Genomic DNA, 14,398 nt, shown 5'->3' with positions numbered 1-14,398 from the left:
TCTTGCCATTTGTAAACCTGCGGTGGCAGAACCAGCTGCATTGTGAAGTTTGTCATCTGTAAATCTTCCACTACTTGCTGATTGACTCCCAAAATTTGTTTACTTGGCCTGATTTACCGTAGTTTTGCGTCAATTTTTTCGGTCGGTCCTCCCACCGTGGCAGCGATCATTTAGTATAATTTTTTTCATATTGAATGATTAATGAGATAGATATAATTTTTATTCTTATTATTAGATTTGAAGATAATATCTAAAACTACTCTAAATAGATAAAAATACCAATTATAAAAATAGTTTTATATACCTATATCATACTTCTTCAGGTTCGGCAGGTTGTTTAGGTTAAAAATATTTGTGCCCATGCTTGCCCAAATTTAACTCGGATTTATAAAATCTATACCCAAACTTGCGCAAAGTTTATAAATACGTTGTGGGTTAACCCAACCCAAGTCCCACCCCTGGTTATTATTAGTTCCTTGCGGGGTTGAACGAACCGGTCCCTTAAAATGACTAGCCCTTGCGAATCAGCGGGCTGAGGCCCAAAATTTTGGTATCAAATGACACGGGCTCAAAATTTCCAAACATATTTCTTCCACAGAAAAATCCCTCTCCGGTCGGAACACGAAAGAGAGCAAACCCCTAGATATGGCAGAGAAATTGGGACCAGAAAAGCGTCACAGCTTCTTTCATGGTGGTAAGTTCGATTTTCTACATTGGGGTTTGAATCCAGCGAACGTAGTTTGTTAATTCTCTTAGGGTTTAGGGGTAATTCAATATCTCTTCCCAATTGTTCTCGTTTTAGGGTTTTCAAAATGAACTCATATTATCTGGGTTTTGGGTTTTCTGATGTCTTCTCAGTTGGGTTTATCTAATCCTTAGGTTTTGTAATCTACATGAGCTTATTGGGTTGAATAATTTTTTGCAGTCTTCCAATCTCCATGAGCTAAAATTTCTATTTGTCATTCAGGTCAGAAGGTCTTTGAATGGGATCAAACATTAGAGGAGGTGAACATTTACATAACACTTCCACCAAATGTTCCCACCAAGTTATTTCACTGCAAGATACAGTCTAAACATTTAGAAGTTGGGATTAAAGGAAACCCTCCATATCTTAATGTACATATCGGCAACTCAATTGCTTTTATCTGTTTAATACTTTTACTATTTGAGTCGTTGTGTACTGAATTGGTCATTTTATCTATGTTGAATTTGGTTATCAGCATGATCTTACCTCACCGGTGAAGACTGATGATTCATTTTGGACTATAGGTAAGTTAGCTTATTCCCATGTTGTGTTGAGTGAGTTTAAAATATATATTGATGGGGTGTATTTACATTGTTATTTCTTGATCGACAGAGGATGATATCTTGCATGTAACGTTGCAAAAGAGAGAGAAAGGACAGACATGGTCTTCTCCTATACAGGGGCAGGGTCAGCTGGATCCTTTAGTGGCAGATCAAGAACAGAAGCGTCTCATGCTTCAGAGATTCCAGGAGGAGGTGGTCAAGCCCTTCTGTTTTGTTTGGATACATGTGGTTAATTATCCTCTTGAATGCTATGATCCTTATAGGTGCCCTTGGTTAGATATATAATTTACAAACAAGAGTATAACATAGTTACTTATCTGTGATCTATAACCATCTGATAGTAGTAATATGACTGGAAATTGAATTCTGCGTGAGCACCTTATTGCCGTAGAATAGTGGTTTTCAAAAACTATCAAGTTAGATCTCTGCTAGCCAAACTTGCACATATCCTGCACCTGCATTTTATACTCAATGTTAATTGTGTATCTATTTTCTTCAATTCATTAGGAGTGTCATGCAATTCGTTTGTGCTTTTTATGTTTTAATCATCTTTCTTCTACCACTGACCAGTTCTTTTATTGTTATTTTGTCTTTTAAATTTCTGCAGAATCCTGGGTTTGACTTCTCGCAGGCTCAGTTTAGTGGAAACTGCCCTGATCCCCGGACCTTCATGGGAGGGATCCGTTCAGATTGACATTTGATTTGGTATGCAAACATCATCACTAACTTGCTTGTGCTTCTGGTAAATAAATGATGTAAGTAGGTCCTTTTTCATTATCCGCTAAAATGGTTTGGTTCTTATCCAGCACTGTCATCATAATTTCTGTAAAATATTGATACTTGCCACTTTGTGTTGAAACTGCTTTTGAATGGAATTTTCTAATTTGTATGTTTCTTACATATTGTTTCTCTCCTGTTATTATTGGTCTTTCAATTATTGCAAACCTATTCATTATCTTGTCTGCTTAATCTAAACACAGCATTCACGGCTGAGATGGTAAGACAACTAGCATCAAGTATGACTGAATAGATTCCCCTTGTCACTTAGTCACACAAGTATCAACCCAGGTTAGGCTGGAAATCACCGCCGAGCCTGTATGTTTTGTTCAAAACTTTAAGGGTGGGAAATTTCAGAAACAGCTCATGGCAGAAACATCATGAGACACTTGATAAAGCTGAGTTTAGTAACTACAAACGCGGAATTTGATAAGATCTTTTCCCCTTTTTTCTGTTGCCGACTGCTGTGGATAAAGAATGACTCATTCTCATGAGTCACTAGTTATTGAGGACTCATGTTTGTTGTCTTATATTTGGTGTTAATGCTAATGACCTCAGTTTAGATAACAGTAGGTAGGTGGTATTTCTCAGTAGATTGGACAATCTTCTCTTTGTGGTTTGATTTGCTCAATTAGGTCACTCTTCTGCATTATTATCATTATCTATTATTAGAACAGTCGTCATCTTTGTGATCTGGAGACCTACTTTCTGGTGTAGGTGATCAGTTTTTTTGTTTGTGTACTAAGTAAAAAGTGTCATAACATAAATTTTTAATAAACACAGCCACCCTTCTATAAACTTGAAACAAACATAACCAACCCCTTTACAGTTGACACACAAAAAACACTCTATATCTATCTACTTGTAATATGCTACAAAACCTGTACATTTACATTCTTCGTTACAGTTTTTTTTCTCTCTTTTTCTTTGTTTTTGTCTTCCAATTGTCTCCAGGCTGTTATCTCCTTCGGGTTTAAAACCCTACAACATCAACAAATTTGGTATCAGAAACATTATTAAAGCACAAATATACTACATTATCACTAATGAATATTACAACTAATTATTATATTTATATAATCAAGAACATTTTCGATATTAAATATGTTTAAGAATCAAAGAGATTCTAGATACTTAGGTAACACCATTATTACGCCAGCTAAAAAGAAAATCCTAGTTTTTAAAGGGCAGCAGCAGTAGTAGTGGAACAGCTCATGCAGAATAATGGGTTATAGCAGTAAGTTACCTGGAACACAGTTGGCTTGCGGAAGAGATGGATTTTCTGTGCCATTATCCAGGGCTACCCCATATCTCCTTTTAACTCTCTATCTGTACACTAACTATTCTTCTAGAAGCTTTTTCTGTGCAACTACTGCTGGAAATCTTTGCTTGCAAGTTGAGACCTGTTTCAAGTAAAGTTATCAAAAGCTACAAAAACCCTTAAACCCTTCTACACTTAACCCCAAACATGACTAAATTAGAGTACAGACTAATCTCATCTTGTCTGTCTATATTATCATCATCGACATCAATTATCATCTATCCTTATCCTTCCTATATGTTGACAAATGCGTGAGCACCAACATCAGACTTGGGCCCATACTTTTGTGCCGTCGAGGGACGTCAGTTATGGTCAGTTAAGCCCGAAACAAGAACATAGGACCCACTTTTGTTAGAGAATAATCTCTGAAAGTGGGTCCCAAGTCACAGCTAAACCTGGAAAAAATATTCAGTTTTCTTGTAGACTTTTGAATCCTTGATTAGGAATTTCTTAGCTCCTCTAATTTTCTTGATCAACTGATTAAACTTCCCTCCAACTTCTTTAGTGATTTTCCCATGAACTCTTCAAAATTGAATTCAGTTAAGGTTGAAAAACTTACAGCTTCGATGTCGATGTTGTATATGAGGAATTTTCTTCTTTCTCGGCAACTAGTACGATAAGCAACGATGACATGAGCTATAGCTAAAACCAATGAACATGTAAACAGAGCAATTTCCATAGCTCCACTAACGAACCCTAATTTACTTCTCCTTATTAAAGCACCACCGGAGAATACATACGAAGCTTTTAATGATACAAATACTAGAGACAGTAATGAACATAACGTTGTTACGATCAGATAACGCCCACGCGATAACGTTCTTCCATCACAGATACTATACACACCTGTAACATTGAATTTAAGAAGAAAATCAAAAATCAAATCTTATGAGGTTTCGTTGAAATTGATGTTGGGTTCGAAACTGGTCGATCATCATAATTTTTATAAAATTTAACATTGATGGAAATGGGGATAATCGAATTACTTACAGAAAATTACAGCTGATCTGATGATGGAGATGAGAGGGATGTCGACAAGAGAAGATCGAAAATCGTAGTTATCAAGATGAGAAGAAAGTGATTGTAATAATGAAAGAGATGAATAATTATAAGACGATGATGGTGATGATGAGAAAGAAGAAGCAGCAGAAAGAAGTGCAGAAGGAAGAAGAGAATCTGTTATGATTAATAATACAGGAGCAGAAATTATAAGTAAAGAAGCTAACATAGTTATTAAGAAAAATACCGTCTTGACTCCTCTCAAAAACTTTGATTTCTCATCTATAATCAAACCCATCTTTCTCTTGTAGTTTCTCTCTGAGAATTCAGAGAAGAGAGCCGAGGGTTTTAGAATAGAAGGAGAGAAAGAAGAGTAGTACTAATTTGATTTTGATTAGGAGACAAGTAGGTTTTGACTAAATTATAATAATAATTCCTATTTTATATCAAAATTAATGGCAACCAAGAAAAGACCTAATAAAGTTGAAGTTGATGGCAATATTATGCATCTAATATACTGTAGAGTATTAGACGATCATAACTCCTTGTTTAGCTGGTTCGATTGAGTATTAGCTGGTTCAATTAAGTACTTTTTAGGGGTTAAAATAGAATTAGTAGTGGATGACTAGTAAGATTTTTGTTGCTTGATATATACGATCGCTTGTTCTTCATTAAAGTTGGCATCCATGAGACATAAGAACGGTTTTTATACAATCCCCGTATCTTGAGTGGAGACTTGATCAGCTGACCTCAGTGAGAGAGTCATGCCCATGTCCATCACGGCCAGCCTCAGTTGGACTTGGTTAGACTAAATTGTATGGGCTAGATTAGACAAAAAGCGTTGCAGATTACACAAAAAACGTTGCCTATTCTTTTACACTACTTTTCTTTTCAGATATATCTCGCATTTCAACCGGTAGCGAGATAGTTTCGCTAAATGGTTCAACGAGGAGGAAATCAACTTTTTGATGTTTGGTTCAACGCAGATTGATTTATTTTTTGATCCGACGGCTGAGATGGTTGCGTCGTTCCATTAAGCGCGGCCACGCGGAATGGCTCAGCGCATGTAGATGCTAAATTAGAACTGTCATAGGATATAGGGGGTTATTCTAGCTGACATGAACTTCCAATCTAGATGTTAAATTACAAGACCATAAGACTTGGCTCAACGGGAGAGTCATGCTCCTGCTCAACGCGCCAGGCTCAGTTGAAATTTGGTTTTTAATATTGTTATTGTGTTTGAGTTTTGGAGTCTCCCAGGTAATTTTTGCAATCCTTCATCGGCAAATGGACTCTAGGATTTCCATAAGATAATTTGGCTACGTCAATGTTTGTTAATGTAGGCATGTCGCGTTCATTTGAGTACGTCGTCCTGGTGTCATCACTTGCCTGAAACCACATTTTTGGCATGATACTTACCCGTTTACAAAAATAGGGTCAGAAGTGCACCCGAAGCTTTGGTGATGCATGTCATTTTAGTACCCCCAGAGATAAAGGTGTGGTTTGGTTGTCCAACTAAGTGGGATCAAAATTTGATTTTTATTCGAAATCCAAATTGATAAAAATCATGATAAAAGTAGGAAAAGAAGAATCTCAGGAGAGAATCATTCTCAAATTGTCTCAATTATTCTCTAGGTATTAAACCTTAATACTTCTTATGTTTATGCTTTCTAAAATTCTTAATTGTACAGCTTAGAATTTAGTAAAGAGAGAATCATATATGGATTAGAATTTGATAAAAAAATATAGAGAGAAATTGGTGATGATGGTTTTGTCGTGAAGACCCAATAATTCATTTTTGAGAAGCCCAAACAGTGATGATTTTTCTTATTCTAAGATCAATTGGCAACAGATGTGTGATAAAGTTCACGGCGTGTAAGTTCAAACTTAATGCAGCACACTTACTGGTTATACAGCATTGATGTCATTCAGATTCATTTGTTGACTATTAGGTCCAAGTTTTTACTCCTGTCTTCATCGTATCGGACCACAAAAAAACGTGGTTTGGTCTTGGTCTCCTGTACAATTTCCCCCCTTCTTGATTCCAACAGTCAAGTCGTGAAAAGTCAGAAGTGCTTAAATTTTAAACACTTCTTGATAAATGTTTAAAAAGCAGTCCAGATTATGAATTCAAATGCTCATACAGTCATATGGTAGGCGCTAAACACTCAAAAACATGCAAAAATGCAGACGCAGTTTCTTTTCAAAGATGCACAACTCGTTTGAAAATTTGATTCAATGGTCTAACATTGCCGCCACAACTTGAGGTTCTATTCTCAACTGATTTTATACATTTTTTTTTTCTTTTGCAGACTGATTTTCGATAGGTCATTTTGTGTAAGTTCTGATCAGTTAGTGAAGCCAACTTACGAGTCATAGACTTGTGGTATTGATGCCAGTAAATTCATGGTGTGTCTCATGAGGTTAGATTCAATTTGTTAGACAATTAGGCTTGAGTTTCGCCTTATGTCCTCTTCGAGTCCGATTGAGTCCAAAAAAACAAAACGTGGTTTGGTTTGGTCGTGTCATGTGTACACTTTTCTTACGTGACAAAACAGTTGCCCGAAGTTCCAACAGTTTAATCGTGGTTCTCGTGATAAGTTTGGTAAGGATTCAAGTGAACAAAGAGTCTTTTTATTTATTTATTTTTAAGATATTTCATAACCCAAAATCTCAAACTAAGGCTCAAAGGGAGCCCGAGAAACAAAAGAAGTACAGCTATCTAATATCAATCCACAGTCAGATTTTCTAATATTAAATTTATCTACTAAGAGTTGGTGTTGGATACAAGTAGGGGGAACGTTCTCCCATAAAACAGTTGAGTTTAAAGTCCTAACAGATTTTGTTAGGATATATGCCGCCTTGTTTCCTAATCTAGGAACAAAAAAAACCCAAAAAATTGTTACATAATTGAACCAATCTGTTAGCTTCATCTAAGAAAGCTCTAGAACGCCAAGAAATGTCAAATATCTTTCCTTGAAGGTATTTGAACATACTCTCGCAGTCTCCTTCGATGCTAAAATTTTCCAGACCATTCTCTTTCACCCAAATAGCAGCTTGTAGCACTCCTAAAACCTCCACTTCTTGTGGGTCTGTAGTTGTTGACTGTCCTACTTCCAAATTTTTAAAATGAAGAGTTTTATTAAAACAAAACAGCGAGCCTTTTTTCGTTGTTGTTGTGGATCAGAAATAAATGAGCACAACAGTGCACTCGCTAGCTGTTTGTAATTTATTTATTTATTTTGGAAAGGAGAGGGGGTTAAAAAAAACCCAACCAACAAGAAAAAAGAAAGATAAAAACAGTAACAAGAAACTCGAAAAAATAAATCCGCTCAGACTCATCAAAACTAGCCAACGTGGCTTTGGGTTTTAAAATAGATTTTACCAGATGCATCCTCCATAACAATCTTCTTCAGGTTTTCATCACAGGAGTTAGGGTTTAGAACAATATAGTCACCAGCATGATTGGAGTTGGCCTATGAGTCGGCTGCTCTATTGATTTCTCTATAGGTGTAAGAAGCGGTAACCCCTTCGAAGCTGGCACGAAGTCTCTTGATAGAATCTCAAGTATGGTGGCCAGTCCAGGGAGGAGAAGGCTCTGAGTCTGTTAGATGAGCAACTGCAGTCTTTGAATCAATTCTAAGAGAGATTTAAGGGCGTCCCTTAGTAACGGAAAGTTTAAGTCTTGCTTCCACATCTTTGCAGTTCATGAAGAGTGTTGAGCCTCCTTTCACAGCTCCAATTGGTGTACCATTTTCATCTCTTAAGATTGCACCAAATCTAACTATCTTCTCTATATGAACCATCTGTGTTAACTGCCACTACTCCATTGTCTAGCTTGGGCCATGTGAGAGCTAATTGACTTGTTAACGTGAAGTTTGCAACTCCTCTCCAGATAGCAGAAAGATCTCTGTTCTCATTGGTGTCCTCCATATAAGTATTAATGGAAGCAATACGAGGACGAACATCCTCAACAATTCGTTGAAGCAAACACTCAGCCGACAAAGATTTTTGCGCAAATATCCTTTTATTGCGCTCCCCCCAAATGTGGTAGATGAAAGCATTGGAAGTAGGCTTGTGAATTGTCCCAACAGCTTTTTTCCCTTTGATGTGAGTTATGCACCACTGAATATGGATATCCCAATCTGAGTGAGTAACAAACTCAGGCCCATCATCTGCATTACCCTTCTCCAGATATATGCGGCATAGATGCATTTGAATAACAAGTGGTCATCGTTCTCAAGCATCATATTGCACATCACACAAATGGGCTCTACACTCATTCCGCAAGAGAGAATCTTATACCTAGTCTTCAAACCCCTATGGAGAGCCATCTAGGTGACAAAACAATGCCTATGAATACAATAAGAGACCCATACAAGAGACTGTCAGTTCTTCCTATGAGCATGAGGCCTAAGAGAGTTATAAGTATCCTTAAGCGTATAAGTACCAGAGCTCCCAGCAGTCCAAACAATACGATCAAAAATGATGCTATCAGTCTTGGTACTCAAAATGTCCTCTATAGTAGAACCTAAGATGTTTTCCAAGTTTGGGGAGAATGACCATTCTCCAATTGACAAAGTGCTCACCCTAGCGTCTAAATGATGGAAAGTGTCGTAAAGGAGATGCTGAGGGAATAAGTGAAGGAGGTTACCTTGCGGGGGCCATTTGTCCTCCAAAAGCTTTGTATTTTCATAATTACCAATCAGAATAAGAATAAATTGAGAAGCAATACTCCGGTGGTCCAAGATACTCCTCCAACACCAAAAGCAATCAGATCGAGCTTAAAAGCCAAAAATCTTTGTTTTTGAGGAGGTTTTTCTTGACCTAAGTGACCCATATATAATTTTTGTCGTTTATGATGTCCCAAATGTGCCTGAGATTGGAAGTTGTGCTGGTAGTTTCGATACACTTGATGCCAAGCCCTTTTTCTTCGTAGGGGAGACAAACAATGGACCACCGAATAACAAACTATTTGTGTGATAGCTCAATACCTGCCCAAAGGAACTTCCTAAACAAAGAGTTAAAGAATACTGCGAAACAGGAAGTCCAAAACACCAACATACTACTCAGAATGACCTTAATTAACAGCACTCTCCCAGCGAAAGATAAGGCTATTCGTAACTTCGTATCCAGGTTTACGAAAAAAATTGTTGCTCAGACTCTAGATTGCGTGAACATTTTGAGGGTGTTTGGACGGTATAAGCAGAATTAATCCCAAAAATCACCATGAAAAAGAAATTATTCAACAAAAAAATTAATTTTTTTGTTTTTAGAAATCTTTTCCTCATATTTTGTTCTCATCCTAATCTTTAATTTTTTTACTTAAATCAAGAAGTTCTCTTAATGTGTATTTAAGCATCCCCTAAAAACATACCGTAAACTATGTATTTTCTCATTAGGTAATCTAAATCAAATATATCAAACAAAAACTAATTTACAAATTAGCGGAGTTAGTAATTTGGGTTGTAGTAGGGCGTTCTTTTATATACCCCATAAAATACTAACGGTACCTGGTAGTTTTAATTTGGTTAACATGAAAATCATGAAATTATTCAAAATTTTGAGATTGATACCCCTTTCAAAAATTTATTATACAACCATATATATAGACGTAAAAGTATATTTCTAAATACGCAAAATCTTTCTTCCAAATATAGAACATTATTTTGACTGTGAGATTAATTGTGAGATTATATACTAAAAATATTATATCTTATGGAAGAACATAGAAAACCCTAGCTAGGTAAATCAACTATGGAATCGTTAGAATCTCATTTGGAAGGTCCGGGGATTGAACCATATTAAGATGAACCGTAAGGCATTTTATCAAATCATGTTTAAACAAAACCCATAAATCAAAATCTCTTTAGAATCCTTAAATTACAATCGATTGCAAAGAAAATCTTTAAGGCATTTTATCAAACGATGAAGGTATGTTGTACAAAACAATAAGTTTTCAAATTAGGCTAAATAAAGTATAACATAAAATTAATATCAATGATCATGAGTTCATGAATCATGATTGTTTTATTGATAACCTCTACAAACTATTCATTTTAATTCTCCTCATCCATCACTATTGATACAGTAACAAGAAATTAACCAGATGAAAATTTTTATTCCCAAAAAAGAGAACTAAAAAACCAAGATTAGGATTTTTTGCGAGCTAACATTAGCTTCAGACATTCCATTGTTTTGTGTAGAGGAAGTGAACAAATTCCAAAAGAAAATTTAAAGTTCGAGACTTTTACAAAGAGAAGGAAGAAGAACAAAAATTCTGTAATAAAGATGGGTTTGTGTTTTTATCTCTTATTTGTTATTCGGGGGTATAATTATTTTTTGAATTTGATGGAGTAGGTAGATAAGTGTTGGGGGTATATAGATAAAGGGGTATAGTTAGTATTTCTGGGGGTATATAGAAGAACACCCTTGTAGTATGGTTGACTACCGGTATATGAACATCTTAATCATCGTTGAACAGGTGACCCATAATTATAACTTGTCGGATTGTGCGTCTGCCACTCGGTAAAAAATATAAATGGTTGAAAATACAAAGTATTAATCACCATGACTAGTGAGTGGCTATTAAGGCCGTTCCTATGAGGGTGGCAAACCCACACATGTGCCATGCTAGGTAGCCTGACAAACTGTCCACGCCACTACGGTAACAAGGTTAAGCGATAGAGTCTTTATCGAATGGTGGAAACTCCATCGCCCACGTCGGTGCTCCATCGTGTATAAATAACACCATCATCTTCAATTTTCATTCAAACATATTTCTTCTTCCCTTTCCTTATTTAGAGAAAACCTAGAACAATTTTTTGTGAGCAACTAATCTGAAAATGAGTACCAAAACAGCTAGTCAAAGAAAAAGAAATAGAAAAAACAGAAGAAAACCCATATCCGTAATATATGGTAGTGGATGGATTCAGGATAAAGAAAAATAGTTCGCAAATGTTAGACAACAAGTTGGTCCTGGTGATCTATGCATATATCTAGCCATCCCGAGCGAGTTGGTTTACCTAAAATAAGATGTGGATGGTCTGAGATCAATACTGTGTTTGAGTTCCTTCCCTTGCCTGTTCAAGAAAGCGTGCGAACATATCCTTGGCAACATTTATATCATATGAAAACTAAAAACCACGGGACTTATATTGTGCAAGTTATACTGGAACGTTGGTGGAAAACTTCAAATACGATTTTTTTTAAGGATTTCGAATGTAGTAAGTTTTATTTTTCCAATTCAATTATTTTAGTCTTATTTATAGAATCCTATTATTGGCTTGAGACCCAAATAGTTTTTGGGGCTATTTTGGGTCATGAAATAGCAAATTCAATAGCCCCTTATCCTATTATTTTATTTATGTCTAATATACCCTTAATTGAATTAGTGTTAATTAGGGTGATTAAGTAAACTAATTATGATTAGTGTATGAGTTAGGATTAATCATTACACTAATTTTATGAAAATCAAAAACTTTTATTCATCAATTTTTTTTCTCTTTTTTTTTATTAAGTAAGAGACCTCTGAGGATATTTTTTAACTTTTTCGAAAATCAACCACCTAATATGGTGGAGCATATCCTTAAATTACTCAGAATAATCTTATATTTGGAGGTTTTTGTTGATTCAAATCGGAAAACATCCATTAAAAATCTGTTTTTTGAAATTTCGGTTGGAAAAACATGAGATCCCAGCCGCAACCGACACTTTTTCGGCTAGCCAATGATGAACTTCCCGTCAAAAATGTAATTTACGACTGGGATAATTTTTTGCCCAACCGTGGAACGAAAAAACGGTTGGGAATTGTTGGTGTTCCAAGCCGTATTTATTATTTAAGGCGGGAAAATAAGAACTCCCGGCCGAAATTTTTTTTCTGATTTTTTCTGGTTTTCGGAACGAGAAAATGTTGGGTTTTCCCAGCCGTAAGTGCTATTACGGATGGGAAAACCTAGCCGTAACAGCACTTTCGGCTGGGAAAACCCAGCCGTAACGGGTTCTTGAGATCAAAAAAATAATTTTGGTTTGGAAAACCTAGCCGTAACAGCACTTTCGGATGGGAAAACCCAGCCGTAACTGGTTCTGGAAATTAAAAAAAATAATAAAAATAATTCCGTTTGGAAAACCAAGCCGAAATATGTACTTTCGGCTGGGAATCTAAGAACTCCTGGTCGTAAACACCTTCAGAAGCTGTTTTTTTTTACCCGAAATTTATCAAATCGGATTATTTAACCATTCAAAAGAAAAAATAAATGATGTGTTTTCTTAGTTTTTTTTTTATGATGACCATTTTCATCATGATGAAACTATGATCATTATCTTCATCATGATCTATGAATGAAAAGGAGTATGAGAAGATAATAGTTTTGGGTTTTCTTTATGATCATCAACCTCATCATGATGAAATTATGATCATCATCTTCATCATGATTTATGAACGAGAAGAAGGATGAGGAAAAAATAACATATACATATATACACCCTAGTATAGATGGTGGATTTTCGACAAGGGTTAAAATCGTAAAACCATAATTATACATGCTCCTGATCCGGTGATAGACGCATTTATGTGTCTATTTTCATCTCTTTTGTGTATTTTGTTAGTACTCGTTTTCGTCCTTATTATGATGTTTTGTGTGTTTGTAGGTATTTTTTTGGAAATAAATAATTTTGGAAAAATCGGCTCGAAAAATTATGCGGAGCATCCCCGGAGGACATTTGTTATTCGGACTCTCTGCTTTGGATAAGGGGCACCCACTTGATAAGGGGTAACCACTTGCTATTCGCACCCCTGAACTGGATAGGGGGAGGTCATCTTCTTTGTTTGAATTTGGTTTTGGCGGGAATACTTAATGCAGACGCTGCAGATTTTGGAGTTGAATTTTCGGGCTGTTTTAACGAGATTCAATCGTTGTAAATGATTGGGCTGGACTTGTATTGATCAAACAAAGTTAGTTTGGGCAATTTAACTAATCAAAATGGGTTGGATAATCTGTTGGAGGAAGACAGCGTCAACAGCAGGAGCGTGAACATATTTCGAAGATATGGTGATTAATCAACAGAAGATATCATAAGATTTGCTTCTATCCTATCTTAACAAAGTTTGGAAAGTTATTAAAAACCAAATATCAGCTATTAACGAGAAATCAGAGTCCAAAAGGAAAGAAATAACGGACGAGGCCGTGAAGAATAATAGAAGATATTCGGGATTAAACCAAGGGATTTTTGGGCCTGTCGAGTATAAAAAGTCATGTGGGAGTTCAGAGAAGCTTTATCAAGAGTTTGGGGAAGGTTTGGGACGCAGAGGAGCGAAAAAGAAGGATTAGCAACAATTCCCGCCTGCTGCTGCTGCTGCTATTAGAGGACCTTGAATATCACGAAGAACAGACTATACAGAGCAGTCTTATTTTCCGCAACATCAACAGCAGCAGCGGAGTATTGTTACTTTACTGCAGTTCCCTGGTATCGTTCTTCTCTGGACGCTTATAGAGGGTCGTAGTTTCACTGTTTTATATTTTTCACTCTTTTAATCATATTTTGAGCATCAAGTATGTATTTTGAGAACATGATTATTATGAGTAGCTAAACCCCAATACTGGGATGATGGAGGAAGCTGTTTTTCAGCCATGTGGTTATTTAAATAATTCTTAATTCACTTTTTGCACCGATTTTAATTGATTTATAATTTCAATTAATTACTTGTGATTTTGTTTGATGGAACATGCTTAGTCATAGGGATTCTTGATGTGCCATGCTTATAATATACAAGTAATATTTTCTGGAATCTAATTTGGCAAAGATAGAGTTAATATTTATTTTATTTTGAGCTACAATCGCCTAGGATTATTTTCTGAGCCACTTGAATATGAAACACATTGGAATCCTGAGTCCTGGTTCCTCTTGATCTTGTGACATATTTTCTGTATATATCTTTATTTTAAATCTTTACAAGTCCGAGCAACGAACTCTTATTTATCACACTTGAAAATA

At 36.0% G+C, this 14,398-nt stretch overlaps 2 protein-coding genes across 3 annotated transcripts; one reads left to right on the top strand and one right to left on the bottom strand.

Moving 5' to 3' along the window:
- The first annotated feature begins 594 nt into the window (after window positions 1-594).
- Window positions 595-2,208, top strand: LOC113339018 (nudC domain-containing protein 2-like). The gene is made up of 5 exons (XM_026584419.1): window positions 595-694; window positions 968-1,116; window positions 1,221-1,269; window positions 1,358-1,500; window positions 1,916-2,208. The coding sequence occupies exons 1-5, from the start codon at window positions 646-648 to the stop codon at window positions 2,000-2,002; spliced, it is 477 nt and encodes a 158-aa protein (XP_026440204.1). The 5' UTR covers window positions 595-645; the 3' UTR covers window positions 2,003-2,208.
- Window positions 2,209-2,774: 566 nt separating this feature from the next.
- LOC113339017 lies at window positions 2,775-5,048 on the bottom strand. Of its 2 annotated transcripts, XM_026584418.1 has the most exons (4): window positions 4,397-5,037; window positions 3,966-4,252; window positions 3,332-3,488; window positions 2,775-3,066 (listed from the first exon to the last, which is right to left on the bottom strand). In XM_026584418.1, the coding sequence occupies exons 1-3, from the start codon at window positions 4,701-4,703 to the stop codon at window positions 3,426-3,428; spliced, it is 657 nt and encodes a 218-aa protein (XP_026440203.1). In that variant the 5' UTR covers window positions 4,704-5,037; the 3' UTR covers window positions 2,775-3,066; window positions 3,332-3,425. The 2 variants fall into 2 exon arrangements, with proteins under 2 accessions (XP_026440203.1, XP_026440202.1); XM_026584417.1 differs by lacking the exons at window positions 2,775-3,066; window positions 3,332-3,488 and having other exon boundaries at window positions 3,495-4,252; window positions 4,397-5,048.
- Window positions 5,049-14,398: the final 9,350 nt, after the last annotated feature.

This window comes from Papaver somniferum, unplaced genomic scaffold (genome assembly GCF_003573695.1).
Source record: "Papaver somniferum cultivar HN1 unplaced genomic scaffold, ASM357369v1 unplaced-scaffold_19, whole genome shotgun sequence".
Taxonomy (NCBI): Eukaryota; Viridiplantae; Streptophyta; class Magnoliopsida; order Ranunculales; family Papaveraceae; genus Papaver; species Papaver somniferum.
The sequence above is the reverse complement of the archived record's forward strand: the minus strand, read 5'-3'. Positions and strand labels throughout refer to the sequence as shown.